We start from the raw sequence: 17,898 nt of genomic DNA, 5'->3' as shown, positions 1-17,898 counted from the left end.
ACAGTAGGTGTGATCAAATAGTTAAAATCACTGAATTTCCTTTTTAAAATGAGTTTTTAAAAAAACCTTAAGTAAACTTCTTTTTAAAAGAATAAACCCCGTAGGATGAGGTTTTGTGCCCCTCAATTTCACCAGCATAACTCAAATTTTCATACATTTAGTCATCTTTAAAGGAGCCCTGGTGGTGGTGCAGTGGTTAAGCTCTCGACTGCGAACCAAAAGATCGAACCCACCAGCTGCTCCACTGGAAAAGAATGTGGCCCTTTGCTTTTGTAATGATTTACAACCTTGGAAATCCTATGGGGCAGTTCTGCTCTGTGCTATAGGGTCGCTATGATTTGGAATTGACTCGATGGCAGTGGCTTTAATCATCTTGAAGTGAGCTTTGTTCCCAGCAAAATTCAGTTCCATTTTTATTTAGTCTCACTATCATTAAGAATTTTAAAGCGTACTGTTTAGTGGTTGTTAATACAGTGGCAGTTGTGCGGCAGTCACCACTACTCAATTCCAGAACATTTCCATCACCCAAAAAAAGAAACCCCGTACTCATTAGCGGTCATTCTAAGTGCACTTTTTAACAAAATTTTCTTGAATGTTGAGTTTTTGTCTCTTATTTGTTTGCAGTGTCTTTTTGAAACAAAAGGCCTGTACATCATCTACTTCAAAGGTTAAATTTTAACCGGGGAAAATATTGTGGAATCATTTAACTACCAGCTGATGTTCTGTTTAAACCAGTGTTTCTAATAATTCATGGTTCCATAGTGCCCAGATAAAAGTGAAAACCGAGCCAGTTTTCTTCAAGCTTAGTGCTTATTTACATCAGTCATTCAAATGTTTATGGACATCAGAATTATGATTTTTTAAAAAATCTTTTGACACAAAGTATCTGGTGAATAGTTCATAATTATTTTTTATGCTTGGTGTAAGAGAACTTTAAATTGATAATATAAGTTCTAGACTGTATTTAAAGCCTAGTGTAAGGTTAAGAAACCCCCCCCGCCCACACACACGAAAATTATTTATTTGCTAATGTTGGAATTTTTTCTAACCACTTAACAAAGCTCTACCAGAATTTCTTTCATTAAATCATTTGGTGCTTTGTGTTTTCACAGTCGTTGCTGCTCCTAGCTTACCTCATAAGGAATGGATCAGAGCGTGTTGTTACAAGTGCCAGAGAACACATTTATGATTTGCGATCCCTGGAAAATTACCACTTTGTAGGTGAGCAATAGAAAAATCTTATAAGCAAATTAAAACAGTAGTTGGAGTTGTCAGTCACCTGAACCAGCTTAGAAGATTCTCTGCTCTAATTAGAATGTGACTGTTGCTCGTTGTGTGACGAGTGCAGAATCCAAGACGTGGGGCCCTAGAGTATTAATTAGTGAAGACAAGAACTTGCAGAAAAGACTGGCTAATAACAGAACCAACACAACATGAATGTTCGGGTTTATATTAAAATATGCACTGGAGACTGGTCCCCTGTGGTGTCCGTAAAGGAATAGCTTTAATCATATGGGAAGAAAAGGTTAGAGCTCCAAAACACACACATTTGTTTGAAGCTGGGTTTGTTTTTTCCCTCCCACCAAATAATATTTACTGTGCAAGGCAGCAAGGCCAGAGTGTGTTTTGAATGTGAAAGAGGCTAGAGAATGAAGCACATTTCATTTTGTAGCGTATCCCAGTTGAAAGCACTTTAAAAATTCAGTTTTTCAGCAATACTGAGTCCTAATAATTAGTGTTTCCAAACTTGTATTGGTGAAATCAGGGCATGTGGGTGCTTTTCAATCATTAAAATGTTAAATTTGGTTGTGTTTTTTAAGTTAAAATACAATAGAAAAAGAAAACAGCACGACTGTGAATCCATTTCGTAAGATCATCATCAGTAATTTTTTTTAGTGGATCTGTAATTGACCTTGCATATTACCATTACCAGTAGTCCCTTCTGGCTAGTCTGGTTGGTTTTTATAAAGGGTCTTATAAACCAAAATTGCATTTCAAGACTTAAAATTTGCTGAGGAGGAAATGGCAGAGTTGAAAAGCACAGTTTACCTCTTTATTATTTTTTAAACTGTTGAAAAACACATCAATTCCTTATAATGTAGAAATTTTAGCATCTGTTTTTGAAAGAGGTTGATATGTCTTAAATTCTTAAGGTTTTGTTTCTCCTGTACCATCCTCACAGATGAGCATGGCAAGGATCAGGGTATAAATATTCGACAGAAGGTAAAAGAATTGGTTGAATTTGCCCAGGATGATGACAGGCTTCGTGAAGAGCGAAAAAAAGCAAAGAAGAACAAAGACAAGTATGTTGGGGTTTCCTCAGACAGCGTTGGTGGATTCAGATACAGTAAGTATCAAAAACAGACTGGCACCTAAGCATCGAGTTAGCTAGCTACCTGGGCATGTATCGTAGGAGTCATTGAAATACTAAAGACCAAAAGGCCCTTCATTCAGCAATACGTAGAATCCTAGAATATATACAGTACTCATCCTGGTGTCTGTCAAGTGGATTTTGGGAATCTGTCTACTTTTGTGGGTTCAAGAATGTAATTTAAACTACTATAATTTAAACTTTAAGTTGACATACAGAGTAAAACAGATAACCCTTCTCTCTTAGGGTTACTATTTAAAAAAAAAGTCGGTCCAGCCTCAGCCTCTCTTCTCTTAAGTAGTGTATAAAATGTTAATTTGGCCTAGAAGATGACTGGTGATACTGTCATTTTTTTCTTCTAGGCCTGTCACTTTGTTTAACGTTCTAACTCATTTACGAGCAACTAGGACATTTATCTCTCATGTTCATTTTTAATATAATAAAAAAAAAAAAAAAAAAAAAATATAGCTTCCTTAAAATAAGGCACTTGGTGCTTATAACAGATAACGCAGTATAAGGAGAATTCTAGCAATCCTCTTAGTCATTTTGTGTAAGTACAGATTGTCCTGAGATCCTCTCACTCCTTCATTGGAACTGTGTAGAACATCTTTGATTTGTTATTTCACGATTACCTACACAATAACTTAGTATTTTTGCACATTTGCTCCTCCGCCTTTCTGCCCCGAAAGAAAAAACGTTGCACTTAATTAACTGTTTAAGGATATTTCTAACTGCAGAAAAAATCTTTTTTTCAATGTCTGAGCATCACATTAAAGTGAATTCTTAAATCAGACAAGAGTATTTATAAAGAAGAATATAAATACGTTTTGGAGGTTTTTATTTGTTCGGGAGAGCAGGAAGCTTTGGATTATTTGATTAAGTATTTATTTTATTCTTTAGCTTTTTCAAAGTAGCTGTAACAATTTAATGTGCTTTTTATGTAGAAATTGCTGTTTGCAACTTACTACCTCATTCCACTTGTATTTCTCTCTTTACCAACACAATACGTAATTACATCAGGTAAAATTAGAAAATTGAGTTTCAGTTTTCAGACTCAGTCACAATGAACTAATTTCAGCATCTGCATTCAAGGTGTGGTCGAACATCCTGTGTGTTTGCATCACATTCTTTGCAAAATTACTTTTAATGTTTCATAGTATTCAGAGACTTAACTAATCAACTTTATTTTGTGTTTTTTTTTTTTTTTTTTAACTTTGAAGGTAGATAACACCAGTGTCTAACATCCTTAGCACTGATTTAGCATGGTGTCTACCATGCTCGTCAGTTTGGTTCTCATCTACTTTCATTTTGCCTATAAATTTGCTCATTAAATTGTTGTTGAGATGTACATAAAAAAACATAGACACTATTAAATGCCACCTTTTTTTTTTTTTTTTTAAAAGAGTTTGTCTAGAAAACTTTTTGCTATGTTCTCTAAGTTGGTGGTCACTTTCAGATTTAATAAACAAAATTTAAAATCCTCAAGCTCTTGCATAAAAATTTTAGTCTTGCAGTTTGTTAGGTAATTCAGCCAAATGGTTTTGTTAAATCTCCAGAGGGCATGCATACCATCAGACTTTGTTTACAAAAACTCAGTTACTCAGTTTTTGACGATTTTATTGTTCCTCATTGCTCCTTCCATTTTCTCCTCAGCCTGCCTTCATCTTCTTTGTTTTTTTTTAACCTCACATGATTTCTCTGAATCTTCCACTCTTGCCCATAAAGTTGGATTTGGACATGGAAATGGAAGGGTTCCATTTAGTGCACATAATTGCAAGGAATAAGACAAATCTGGCCATTTTGGTTTGGTATTTATTCATTTCCGTGCTTTATTTCCTTCATTCCCATAGTCACTCAGAGACTCCCTAGGGTTTTCTACTCTGAGCATATATTCGGACTTGGTGTTTAAATACCTCATTACTAGTTGCCGTCAATTCAACTTCAAATCATGGCTACCTCACAGGTATCAGAGTAGAACTGTGCTCTGTAGAGTTTTTGATAGCTGATTTTTCAGACGTACATTGCCAGGCCTTTTTTCCAAGGCATCTCTGGGTGGACCTGAACTTGCAGTCTTTCAGTTAGCAGCCAAGTATATTAACCATTTGCACCCCCCAGAGACTAGTCATCACTATTCTGAACTGCTTGTGCATACTTCATGATTGTAGTGTGTAGTTTTGTTAATTAGAATTTTTTTTTTTTGCAGTAATTACAAAATATTTTCACATGCTTGAAATCCACTGTGTTATTTTTCTTGTTTGATACTAACAAATGACGATTACTGAGTCCTTTCAACATATTGGGATATGAAGCATTCAGAATGGAGGTTCCTTTAGTTTGTGCTTTTTAAGAGTCTGTTGCTATCTAATATCGTTTTCCAATAATTGAAAAACCATTAAGAGACAGGGATGAAATATAATGAATTAAGTGACTTTCGTAAAAACAAAAAGATTTCTGTTTCTCCTTTGCTTATATACCTTGCGTTAGTTTTTCTGTTTTCTACTATTCCTTTGAACAGCATTTAAGAACTTCCTGATATGCCTTGCTATGCATTAAGGTTATGTAAGCTTTCATAAACAAAACCTTTTAAATCTGCATTCCTGCCACTTAATGACTGGCATTGCATGCTGTGCCTTGCTGTAATTGTGTTGATTCAGCACTGTGGGAGCTTTCTGTTTTCCTTTGAAAACTATTTTATTATGAGGAAAAGCTTCAGAAATAAGGACTATAGATATCTTTTGAATTTAATGTCTTTAGAGTTGCTTCTCTTTTTAATACTTTATATAGGTGAAAGATATGATCCTGAGCCCAAATCAAAATGGGATGAGGAGTGGGATAAAAACAAGAGTGCTTTTCCATTCAGTGATAAATTAGGTGAACTGAGTGATAAAATTGGAAGCACAATTGATGACACCATCAGCAAGTTCCGGAGGAAAGATAGAGAAGACTCTCCAGAAAGATGCAGGTATTAACGCTTTGTCTCCTGGGTCTCTTGGAAAGGGTGCTAAATTTTTGTAGCTGTTTTTAAAATGCCACGTCAAACGTTATTTGCAGTTAGTACTGACATGCTTTCCAGGTTGTATGTTTCCGTTTTTTTCTAAAGTTGGTTGTGTTTCTTATATATTTTCATTCAAGTAAGAATTTTTACAACTTATTTTGCATTTGGGAATCACATGATCCAGGGACCTAAGGTATTGTTGTGGGATAATGAAGCATAAAAGATGTGAAATTTAAATCCCCCCCTGGTATTTCATTATGATTCTGTACCAGTTTGTACCAGAAAAAAGAAAAAAAACTCAAATGGACTTTTGGACCAGATAGTTATCGAGTGTCCAAAAAAACCAGACCCGTTGCCGTCCATTTGATTCTTATTCCTAGCGACCCTATAGGACAGAGTAGAACTGCCCCATAGGGTTTCCAAGGAGTGCCTGGTAGATTTGAACTGCTGACTTTCTGGTTAGCAGCCAAACTCTTAACCACTACACCACCAGCATAGACCTTTATTTTTATAAACTATATTTTCTGAGGGCATGGCATTTGCATTTAGTTTTATAGTTTCTGGAAACTTTGTGTTCACCTTTTGTTCCTAACAATATACGTAATTTTTCTGCCATTTTATAGGGGAATGCCTGGCACTTAATTGGCAAAGCAAGTTTTACAAAACTTTCATCATTTGCATCTGATAATATCTCTGTTATATAGGATAGAGCAAGGCTTTTACCCTTACTTTTCAGAACTAAAACCTGAGACTCATTCAAATAGGACTTACTTAAAGTAACACAGTTAGTGATGGGGGTAATGAAAAAGAAGTATATAAACAAAGTTTGAAACTTTATGTTCTGCAGTATTTGCCTAGTGTCTTTTCAGTATGTTTCCATACTTGTTAAATCCGGGGAATGCCTGTGTTTTTCAAGACTATTTCTGGAGTGTGATCTTTGAAGAACCCAAATTCATTGTTAGTACTTTGAATATATTATTTTCCAATTACTCTTCTAGCTCCTTTATACTGAAAGAGTATGCATATGGTAATTATAAATACTAAACTTGGAGAAATGCTGCCTACTTAAAATATTCTGGTTTTTTTTCTTTCACTGATGTTCTTGTGGCCTTTGTATAAACTTTTGGTTTAGTTTGGAAAACAGGGGCCAGATATTCTACGGTTACCTCCTAAAAAAGTGTGGGGCTCAGGTGTGTAACCTGGTTAGAGATCTGTGTACATTCTTGTATTATTACTTTCTTCTTTGCCCTTCCCTCCTGTTTTCCTTCCTTACTTTGTCTCTCTACCCTTCATTCCTTGATTTTCTTCTTTTTCTGTGTTGTGTCTAACAGGATCTACTGGAGTTTGTAGTTCCTAAATTTTAATTAGATTATTAAGATTTAAAAGAGTGAAAATGTGGCAAACGTGATTTGTCATAGTAACTAAAGGACATACCTAGAAACTTACATCTTGGGGTGTTTGTAAGAAAAGAGATTTTTAGACAAAGGTGAACGTGACCTTTCTGGCATGATACCAGAATTTTGGACTTGTAGTTCCTATTACATTCAGGAATTCTTGAACGTTGATCAGATATGAAGTTTCCATTTCATTGTGTGTTAGGCAGATTGTACCCTCAAGTTGTAAAGAAATTTATCTTGCACTGAAATAAAATTATTGTTGTTAGATGCCATCAAGTTGGTTCCAACTCCTAGCGAGCCCGTGTACAACAGAGTGAAACACTGCCCAGTCCTGTGCCATCCTCAGAATCATTGCTGTGTCTGAGCAGCCAGTATGTCAATCCATCTTGTCAAGGGTCTTCCTCTTTTTCACTTATCCTCTACTTTACCAAGCATGATGACCTTCTCTAAGGCCTACTCCCTCCTGATAACATGTTCAAATTACATGAGATGAAGTCTAACCGTCCTCACTCCCAAGGAGCATTCTGGCTGTACTTCTTCCAAGACAGATTTTTTTGTTCTTTTAGCAGTCCATGGTATTTTCAATATTCTTCAACACTATAATTCAAAGGCATCAATTCTTCTTCAGTCTTGTTTATTCATTGTCCAACTTCCGCATGCATATGAGGCAGTTGAAAATACCATGGCATGGGTCAGGTGCACCTTAGTCCTCAAAGTGACATCTTTGCATTTTAACACTTTAAAGCAGTCTTTTTGCAGCAGATTTGCCCAATGCAATATGTTGTTTGATTTCTTGACAGCTGTTTCCATGGACATTGATTGTGGATCCATGCAAAATGAAATCCTTGACAATGTCAGTATTTTAGTTTATCATGCTTAATGGCCCAGTTGTGTGGAATTTTTTCTTTATGTTGAGGTGTAATCCATATTGAAGGCTGTAGTTTTTGATTTTCATCAGTAAGTGCTTCAAGTCCTCTTTGCTTCCAGCAAGCAAGATTGTGTCATCTACATATCAAAGGTTGTTAATGAGCCTTCCTTCAATCCTGATGCCCCAGTCTTCTTCATGTAGTCCAGTTTCTTGGATTATTTGCTCAAAGTGCAGATTGACTAAGTATGGTAAAAGGATACAACTGTGACGCACACCTTTCCTGCTTTTAAACCACACTATTCCCTTATTCTTTTCGAATGACTGCCTCTTGGTCTGTGAACAGGTTCTGCATGAGTACAATTAAGTGTTCTGAAATTCCCCCTTTGCAATGTTATCCGTAATTTGTTATGATCCGCACAGTCGAATGCGTTTGTACAGTCTATAGAACACAAGTCAACATCTTTCTGGTATTCTCTGCTTTCAGCCAAGATCCATCTGATAACGGCATTGATAATCCTTTTTCCACGTCCTCTTCTGAATTGGCTTGAATTTCTCTTAGTTCCCTGTCAATGAACGGCTGCAACCACTTTTGAATGATTGTCAGCAAAATTTTAACTTGTGTGTGATATTAATGATAGCATTCGATAATTTCCCCCACTTTCTTGGATCACCTTTCTTTGGAATGGACATGTATATGGATCTCTTCCAGTCGATTGGCCAGGTAGCTGTCTTCCAAATTTCTTGGCATAGCCAAACAAGCACTTCCAGCATTGCATCCATTTTTTGAAACATCTCAGTTGTTGTTCTGTTGATTCCTGGAGCCTTGTTTTACGCCAGTGCCTTCAGTGTAGCTTGGACTTCTTCCTTCGGTACCATCAGTTATTGATCATATGGTTCTTCCTAAAATGGTTGAACGTCGACCAATTGTTTTTGGCACAGTTACTCTGTATATTCCTTCCATCTTATTTTGATGCTTCCTGCGTCATTCAGTATTTTGCCCCTAGATTCCTTCAGTATTGCAACTTGAGGCATGAGTTTTTTCTTCACTTCTTTAAGTTTGAGAAATGCCAGGCGTGTTCTTCCCTTTTGGTTTTCTAATTCCGGGTCTTTGCATGTTTTATTATTTTACTTTGTCTTCTCGAGCTGCCCTTTGAAATCTTCTGTTCGGCTTTTCAATTTCATCGTTTCTTCTGTTTGCTGTAGCTACTCTAGGTTCAAGATCAAGTTTCAGGGTGTCTTTTGACACCCATTTTCGTCTTTTCTTCCTTTCTTTTTTGTGTTTTTAGTGACCTTTTGCTTTCTTCATGTGTGATGTCGTTGATGCCATCCCGCAACTCATCTGGTCTTCTGTCATTAGTGTTCAGTGTGTCAAATCTATACTTAAGGTGGTCTCTAAGTTCCGGTGGGATATACTTAAGGGTATACTTAAGCCTCGTGGACTTGTTTTCATTTTCTTCAGCTTCAACTTGAACTTGCCTAAGACCAATTGATGGTCTTTTCCCAGTCAGCCTCTGGCCCTGTTCTGACTGATGATATTAAGCTACTCCATCGTCTCTTTCCACGGATGTGGTCAGTTTGATTCCTGTGTATTCCATCTGGCGAGGTCCATGTGTATAGTCGCCATTTATGTTGTTGAAAAAGGTATTTCCAGTGCCTCATTTGTTGGTCTTGTAAAATTCTACCATGCAATCTCTGGCATCGTTTCTGTCACCAAGGTCATATTTTCCAGCTGCTGATCCTTCTTTATTTCCAACTTTCACATTCTAGTCACCAGTAATTATCAATGCACCTTGATTCCATGTTTGATCAATTTCAGACTGCAGAGGTTGGTAAAAATATTCAATTTCTTCATCTTTGGCATTGGTGGTTCAGGTGTAAATTTAGATAATGGTCGTATTAACTGTTCTTCCTTATAAACATGTGGATATTATCCTATCACTAACAGCACTTTTTTTTTTTTTAACAGCATTCTGCTTCAGGATAGATTTTGAAATGTTCTTTTTGACAATGAGTGTGACACCATTCCTTTACAATTTGTCATTCCCTGCACATGATTGTCTGATTCAAAATGGCTAGCCAGGATCAGTCCATTTCAGCTCACTAATGCCAAGGATATTGATCTTAAAGAGTTATTTCATTTTTGACGACTTCCAATTTTCCTGAATTCATACTTTGTACATCCCACATTCCAGTTAGTAATGGATGTTTACAACTGTTTCTTCACATTCTGAGTCATGCCTCATCAGCAAATGCAGATTCCAAAAACTTGACTCCATCCATGTCGTTAAGGTCAACTCTACTTTGAGGAGGCAGCTCTTCCCCAGTTGTGTCTTGAGCGCCTTCCAACCCAAGTGGCTCATCTTCTGGCACTATATCAGACAATGTTCTGTGGCTGTTTAAGGTTTCCACTGGCATTTTTTTTTTTTTTTAGTGTGCTTTAAGTGAAAGTTTACAAATCAAGTCAGTCTCTCATACAAAAATTTATATATATCTTGCTATGTACTCCTAGTTGTTCTCCCCCAATGAGACAGCACATTCCTCCTCTCCACCCTTTATTCCCTGTGTCCATTCAGCCAACTCCTGTCCACCTCTGCCTTCTCATCTTGCCTCTAGACAGGAGCTGCCTACATAGTCTCATGTGTCTACTTGAACCAAGAAGCTCACTGCTCACCAGTATCATTTTCTGTCTTATAGTCCAGTCTAATCCCTGTCTGAAGAGTTGGCTTTGGGAATAGTTCCAGTCTTGGGCTAACAGAATGTCCGTCCAGAGAACATGACCTCCAGGATCCTTCTAGTCTTAGACCATTAAGTCTGGTCTTTTTAACGAGATTTTGAGGTCTGCATCCCACTGTTCTGTTCCATCAGGGATTCTCCATTGTGTTTCCTGCCAGGGAACATCAGTTGTAGCCGGGTACCATCTAGTCCTCCTGGTCTCAGGCTGCTGTAGTCTCTGGCTGACCATGGAAAGACCATCAATTGTTCATATGCAAGTTCAAGTTGAAGCTGAAGAAAAAACATTTTAAGATTTATGTGGCCCTTTCTGTCTCTTGGGCTCATAATTACCTTGTGTCTTTGGTGTTCTTCATTCTCCTTTGCTCCAGGCGGGTTGAGACAAATTGATGCATCTTAGATGACCACTTGCCAGCGTTTAAGACCCCAGATGCCACTTACCAAAATGGGATGCAAAATGTTTTCTTAATACATTTTGTTATGCCAATTGACCTAGATGTCCTCTGAAACCATGGTCCCCAGACCCCTGCCCCTGCTACTCTGGCCTTTGAAGCGTTCAGCTGTATTCAGGAAACTTCTTTGCTTTTGGTTTAGTTTGCTGGCCAGTTTTGTAGAAGTAGATCATCTGGTCCTTCTTCCTAGTCTTTCTTAGTCTGGAGACTGCTGAAACCTGTCTACCGTGGGTGTCCCTGTTGGTATTTAAAGTACTGGTGGCATAGTTTCCTGCATGACAACAACACACAAGTGACCACAGCACACAGGCTCAGTTGAACAGGTTTCTTCCCCCAAAGAGGTTTCTTATTAGTAAGTGACAGGGGCTTTTGTACACTTATTAGAACTTGTTGGTTCCCTATAGAAAAACACATTTAACCCCTTTGCTCTTTGTAGGAAGCCATTCTTTATCCTTGATTGTACAAGTTCCAAATTGGCTTATATTTAGTAGAAAATTGCTTTAGATTAGTCTCAAATTGTATTAGTAATAATAGTCGTAGTTTAAAGGAGAATTTTAAGCGTTTTATTCCAGGTTATTTATAAATGAAATATTTCAGTGTTATAAGTATTATAAAATTTCAGCATTACAAATTACCTATTCTAAAATTGATATAGGTAATGGCACATACTCCAGGTAATAGTTTGCTTTATCTTCCCTCCCTCTCTTCCTTTTTTTCTCCTTCCCTCTTTCCTACTTGCACCAGAAAAAAAAACCAATGCCTTGTTACTGGAGAACCAAGTAGTACTGACATTTTCATTCCCAGTGTGGGAAAAATCCACTTTTTTACTCAGTCAGTTTTTTTCTTTGCTCTATTAAAAAAAGAAAATATTTTTGAATGAAAATGTGCCTGAGAGGAAATTATTTTAAAAACACTTCAAATATAACCAGGTGTTTTTTTTTTTAATTTCCTCATTATATAAAAGCTTTATCTCTTGACACTATATAGTAGAATAGATCACAGTTGTTATGAAGTGCGTTACCTTACATATTTTTGCATTTTGATCATTTGAATCAGGATATTATTTAAAAGGTATCCATTGAAATTGTAATATTTTGTTATGTGTGTGCATTAGTACATGGGAATTGATCATAAAATTACACTATATAAATGGAACTGTAGCCATTTCCACACAATCCATTTCCAAAAGGTGGTCCTCAAATGCAGATATTTGAACTACGAGGGTCCCATTAGTTGATTCTGATATGATAATAATCCTGCTACTTTGTTTGAAATTAACCTTTAAATCTGTAATAGATAAGCACTTGAGTTATTTTCAGACCTTTTTTATTTGTACACATTTATGTAAATACTTTTTTGTAGCAGTGTTTTAGACTTACCTAGGGAAATCTCTGGGTTCCCACTTCCCCTCCCCAGTACATACTCATCATTATTCAGATAACTTAGATAACGTTCTGTTGATCCCTGTCAAATAGTCAAAGTATAGAATTTTGGAGTTACTGCATTTGAAATTCTTTAGCTCAAATCACTGAGGACTCCATTTTAAGATAATCCCAAGTCTTATTATTTTGCTTCATTTTTTAATATCTTTTAGCGACAGTGATGAGGAAAAGAAAGCAAGAAGAGGCAGATCCCCCAAAGGTGAATTCAAAGATGAAGAGGAGACTGTGACGACAAAGCATATCCATATCACACAGGCAACAGAGACCACCACAACCAGACACAAGCGCACAGCAAATCCTTCCAAAACCATTGATCTGGGAGCAGCAGCACATTACACCGGGGACAAAGCAGGTCCAGACCAGAATGCTTCAACCCATACACCTCAGCCCTCAGTTAAGGTGGGAATGGCGTGAGTTTACACATCATACACGGCTTTATTCTTCTAAACTACTTTTAGAATTACTGCATTAGTAGGCTCATGCGGTGCTGGGCAGTCATATTAATTATAAATCATCTGGCTTGTATTACTCAGAGTCATTAATAATAAGAAACCTCTTTGGGGAAGGAGATCTGTCCAATTGCTGAATGATTTTCTGTGCACTTTCTGTGAAAGTAGAAATGACATTCTTGGTTCATTTGGGAAAGGTTGTGAATCAGAATGTAGGGCATCTCTTCCTTCTAGATACCGCCACTGGTTATTAAGCACAGCTTGATTCACTAAGGAAAACACGGGGATATTTGGAAGTTTTTAAAAATGACAAAAGAGGAGAAATGATCTTATTTTACATAGCAGTGATGCCTGCTAAGGGAGGCTGTTTTGCCTGGTGATCACTACTGCTCAGTACAGAAGCGCTGCCTCTTATACCTTTGTAATTGGTTTTTTATTTACTATGGAAATGAAATCCACCTACTGGGTAACTGGCCACAGGCTAGCCTTTTGAATAGAAATCTGCCAAAGAGAGGAATTTGCCCCTTTGTCATTTTTGTCGCTTTTCCCCACTAGTGTTGATCCAACTTTATCTTCACATCATCAGAAGTAGCTAAAAGCTGGAGGAGATTTCTTTTTATGTATTTTGCAAATTGTAGATGACTTTAGAAATAAAGCTAGGCCTACTTAGTTACAAGGACAAGTACTCTACCAGCTTTTGCCACATATCTCCTAGACCAGTGTATATGCTGTGCTCCATTTAGTTTTCATGAAAACCTCAAAATTATAACTCAACTGTGGTTGTAGTTAAAGGGGGAAAGGGCTCTGTCATTTCCCTGAGGTCTTAAGTTTCCTCTGCTGTGAATACAGCCAGCTTACTGATGGCTGTTAGGATGTGGTAGGTAGTCATACTAATAAAACCAAATACATGATGGTTGCTATATTGGAAACTCATTTAAGATTACAGGAAGAAAATCATCAAGTCTGTGTAATCCTTTTTATTTTTACAATAAATTGACACTTTCATCTCATATCTTGAAGAATTTTAAATATCACCTTTTACTACTTACCAAGTATAGGGCATTCTACCGTAAATATTTTATATTTGTAATATAAGCTTTTTTGTTATATTTTTTTTGAAAGTCTAGAAGGCTGAAGTTCTAGAAAAGTTAGGAACCAACTGTTTCTGATCCCTTTCCATCCCAAGGTCATTTTGAACCACAATATAGTATTTTAAACTTCAAAGATCCAGTTAATCTGCTTAGGAACTTACAGTGCCTCCCTACTGTCTAGCAACTCAGTTCTGATTTAGTATGTCTATATTGAACATACATGGCATATGCATCAGGGTGTGCTTAGTGCTATGGAGAAGACAGAAATAGTGTTACAACTCCAAGCAAGCCTTGCAAGTTAGTTCGGAAGCTAAGTATGAAATGGTTAGAAATCAAGGTATCCATGCCACATAAAATCCTGCTAATGTGTGTAGTGTACAAACAATAAGTGTTGCTAAAGTTAAGAGAATTTTAGAGCTGGATAGAATCTTGCCCTCTGATCTGGTGGATTTCAACCCTGGTGATGTATTGGAATTATCAGTAGAGCTTTGTAAGACTATACAGGCCAAGGGCCCACCCTGGACAATTACGATTCAGTATTTGTGATGGTATTGAGGCGTATTGAGGCATATGTATTTTTTAATGTCTCACAAATGATTCTGATACACATAGTATTAAGATTTGAGTAGAATCTGAAATGTATGTTTTCCAGAGTGAAATGTAGTAAGAAAGTAAATTAATTAGGAAAAAGAGGGGTGTGGACAATAGAACTTTTACAGTGCTGGAAATACAATTACTTAAATAATACTGCTTCTCTATAAGGATTCAGGGTCATTGCTATTTCCTGAAAACTGAATCTAGCCTTATTAAGATAATTAACAAGTATTTGTGTCTAAGTTAAGAATTAGAGATGGATGAGATGATTAAAATGTTAGTTTTTTTCCTGTTGAAAGCTTTTAGAAAAAAAATCATTCTTTTCTAAGCTTTTTAGTTCTGTGTTTTGTTTTCAGACTTCAGTGCCTAGCAGCAAGTCATCTGGTGACCTTGTTGATCTGTTTGATGGTGCCAGCCAATCAACAGGTAAGCTTCCATATTAGCTTATTCCTTTTTAGTAACCTGGGTTTCAGAATCAAAAAAATTTTTTTTCAAATAAAAAAGAAAATTAATATTTATTTGCACTGGATATATTTTTAATGTAAAGGTAGTGAGTCTTGAGCATTCTTTGGAAAAATTGTTAATTTGCCTAAAATAAGGGAGAAGGATGCTTAAATGTTTGATAATTCAATAATCTTTCCCTCTTCCTAATTTCTTTCGCACCTATGGTCTTTACCACTCATTAAAACTATCTATCACGTTCTTAACTGTGTATCTTTTGATACATGCGTCCGTTTCCCCCAACTATCTCTTAAAATAAATATACCCTGTTTTTCTGACCTTAAGACCTAGCAAAACCTTATCTGTGGTAGTTAATAAACCTTATCTGTGGTAGTTAATAAATATTGGCCAGTAATAATAGTATTCTCAAATCACTATAATATTTACAATTTAATGACTTAACATATCTGATATAGTGCTTCCTGTCAGTAGTAAATGGTATTTCAAAGTACAGTATACTTTCTGAAATTTTCCATGATCAAAGATTTTGGAGGGTTATAGTTCCCATTTTTAATTTTGTTAAATTAACTTGGAGAAACATGAAGCGTACTACTACTGTAAATTAAAACTCCTGAGTATTTGGGGTTCTTTGTTTTCTTCATAAGCAAAATATACTGCTTGGCCCATTTTGCTCTCGTTCCCTAAATCTTAATCTGGTTCTCAACATTAAACATACCTAGAGTTCATTTAATGTTTTTTTCCTTTTTTCAACAAATAGTTATTGAACCAGACAGTTGTCTTGGTGCTTGGGGTATAATGCTTAGTTTATTAAAACACTGTTCTTGCCCTCATGCAAGGGTCAGGTGGAGGAAGTAATCATTAATCAAAGAGTCACAAATAGTTACCTAGTTAAGAATATGAAGAGTGCTTTGGCAGGAAGGTGCCTTCTCTGGAAGTGTGTAACTACCCACCTGACATATTTTCTCAGGGCGGTAGCAGAGGAGCAGTTCACCAAGATTTTCTCATCAGTGGGGGTTGATTTGTTCAGTTTGCTAGATTTTATCTGAGTAATTCCTGATACATTATGATCAAGAAAATTGATATTTAAGCATTTTATTTAATGATTATAGAGCATGAAAGACTACTGTGCTGCTAGTCAAAACAGCTCAAGAAATAAAGCTTCTATTTAAAGACAGTCTCCCCCGACCTGTTTAAAATTTGTTTCACATTAAAACATAGCAAGTTAGGGATATAACTAATGTGCAAATATTTTTATTATTCTTAGTTGTGTGTAATATTTTTTCAGTGCTACGTTCTTTTTAAACTTCTACATTAGCATTTAAGTGGAAGTCTGTGATAGAAATTACTTTGCATTGCTAGTTAAGTACATGTAATCAATATAAAGTACCCTATTATTTTCTCCTCCTTCTTGCCAGCTAAGTTCTTGGACTGGGAGGGGGCCTCATAGGGCATCTGGTTTGACCTACTTTCTGAGATTCAATTTCCTTTTCTTTTTTCCTATAATTATAATTATTCCTGAAATTATTCTTTACACTTCGTTGGACTGACATGCCTCGGATTGCAAACAACTACATTAGTCATTTAACCGTTTATGTGCTGTCTTTTTGTATGTTTAAGATTTGAACTGTAGTATTACCTGGTAGTTAGCATGTAGTCATATAATACAGACATAGTGTCACAGAATATGAACTATTTTGGACTTCTTGGCATAAAATATTAAAAAGCCCCTTTTATGCATCTGTGGGAAGTTTTAATGGAGCAATCAGAAGAATTAACTAGGAAGGTCAGATGAGTGGTTATAACTTTTTTCCTTGGTGATAACAAGATTGCTTTGAACAGAGAAAATTATTAAATACCAACATGCTTTCTTTGCTTGGCAAGAAACCTTTGAGTGGTTTGCCTTCTCCAGTGCAAACAGTAGATTCACTAATTAAATAGAAGTAGCAATTACTATTAATAGAGTGAGACAAAGTCTGAATGAAATCTGGAAGGTTTCTTACCTTAAAGTTTATTTCATCGTAATATTTTTTAAAAAGCAATGTGGGTTGACATCAGAATCATTTTTAAGTATTATCTCCTGTTTGAAACAGTATGTTAAACCCACTTTGCTCAGAACCCCCCCTTCAATACATAAATTTAGTTACATTGAATCTCTATTTTAATAATATATTTTAAATTGAATTCAGCAGTGAAAGGAAATTGGATACTAAATCTCTAGCACCTACACATGAGAAACTGTAAGAAGCTACTGCCATGTTAACATTGCCAGTCGGTATGTCATTTGGGTGCCATTTACCAGATGTGCCTATATTTATAACAGTACCATCATGCAAGTAATATGGGCATGAACTGTAAAGCTAAGCAGATACAGCATCTGTACCACACGCCAGATAAATATCTCCTCTGAGAAAATGCTCGGAATTTTTTTCTTTTAGTGTATGTTATTACATCCTTCTTAGCGTCTTCAAAAGTATATGTGGTGAAATTATTGTAGAATATTTTACCAAGTTTAAAAATATGCATGTGAAACCTGACTGTCAAGGTTCACTTGAGACTGTCATGGTAAATGTCCCACTGTGGTAATGTGCTTTTTAAATCTATGTTCAAGCGATGTTTTGGTGGCTTTTATGTACAGTATATTTCTAAGTAAACATTTTAAGACATGAATAATAATTTAAACTATTAGGATGAGCCAGTTAGAAATAGTGCCAAAACTCATTCAGATTCCTTTTTAGTATGTTTCCTCTCTTTAAGAAGAAGCCCAAGTTTATCTCCTTTGTCCCTGTGCAGTTAAGGAATTTGGGTGTTGATTAAGATGCCATTACACAAAATATATCTAATGCAGTAGGTGATATTTAAGAGAGAATATACCATAGTCAGTACAAACAGAAATACCTTACGTGACCTAAGTCTGTTTTGAATTTCTGTTTTTTCTTTTAGTTAAAAAGAATTTTAAGACGATTTCAAGTCTGTAAAAGCCAGAATTTTCTTCCATTTAGATCTGAAGCTGTTGCCTTGCGCTCAGAAACAGCTAGGTGAGGGTATTT

At 36.2% G+C, this 17,898-nt stretch overlaps 1 protein-coding gene across 3 annotated transcripts in view; it reads left to right on the top strand.

The window, feature by feature from the left end:
- The window catches only part of CLINT1 (clathrin interactor 1), a 66,405-nt gene that overhangs the window by 37,253 nt on the left and 11,254 nt on the right, over window positions 1–17,898 (top strand). For all 3 annotated transcript variants that reach the window (XM_049874221.1, XM_049874219.1, XM_049874220.1), the window contains exons 4-8: window positions 1,113–1,221; window positions 2,183–2,347; window positions 5,156–5,333; window positions 12,408–12,654; window positions 14,746–14,815. In XM_049874221.1, coding sequence (XP_049730178.1) covers window positions 1,113–1,221; window positions 2,183–2,347; window positions 5,156–5,333; window positions 12,408–12,654; window positions 14,746–14,815 — 769 coding nt within the window. The remainder of the gene's footprint in view (window positions 1–1,112; window positions 1,222–2,182; window positions 2,348–5,155; window positions 5,334–12,407; window positions 12,655–14,745; window positions 14,816–17,898) is intronic.

This window comes from Elephas maximus, chromosome 2, assembly GCF_024166365.1.
Source record: "Elephas maximus indicus isolate mEleMax1 chromosome 2, mEleMax1 primary haplotype, whole genome shotgun sequence".
Taxonomy (NCBI): Eukaryota; Metazoa; Chordata; class Mammalia; order Proboscidea; family Elephantidae; genus Elephas; species Elephas maximus.
The sequence above is the reverse complement of the archived record's forward strand: the minus strand, read 5'-3'. Positions and strand labels throughout refer to the sequence as shown.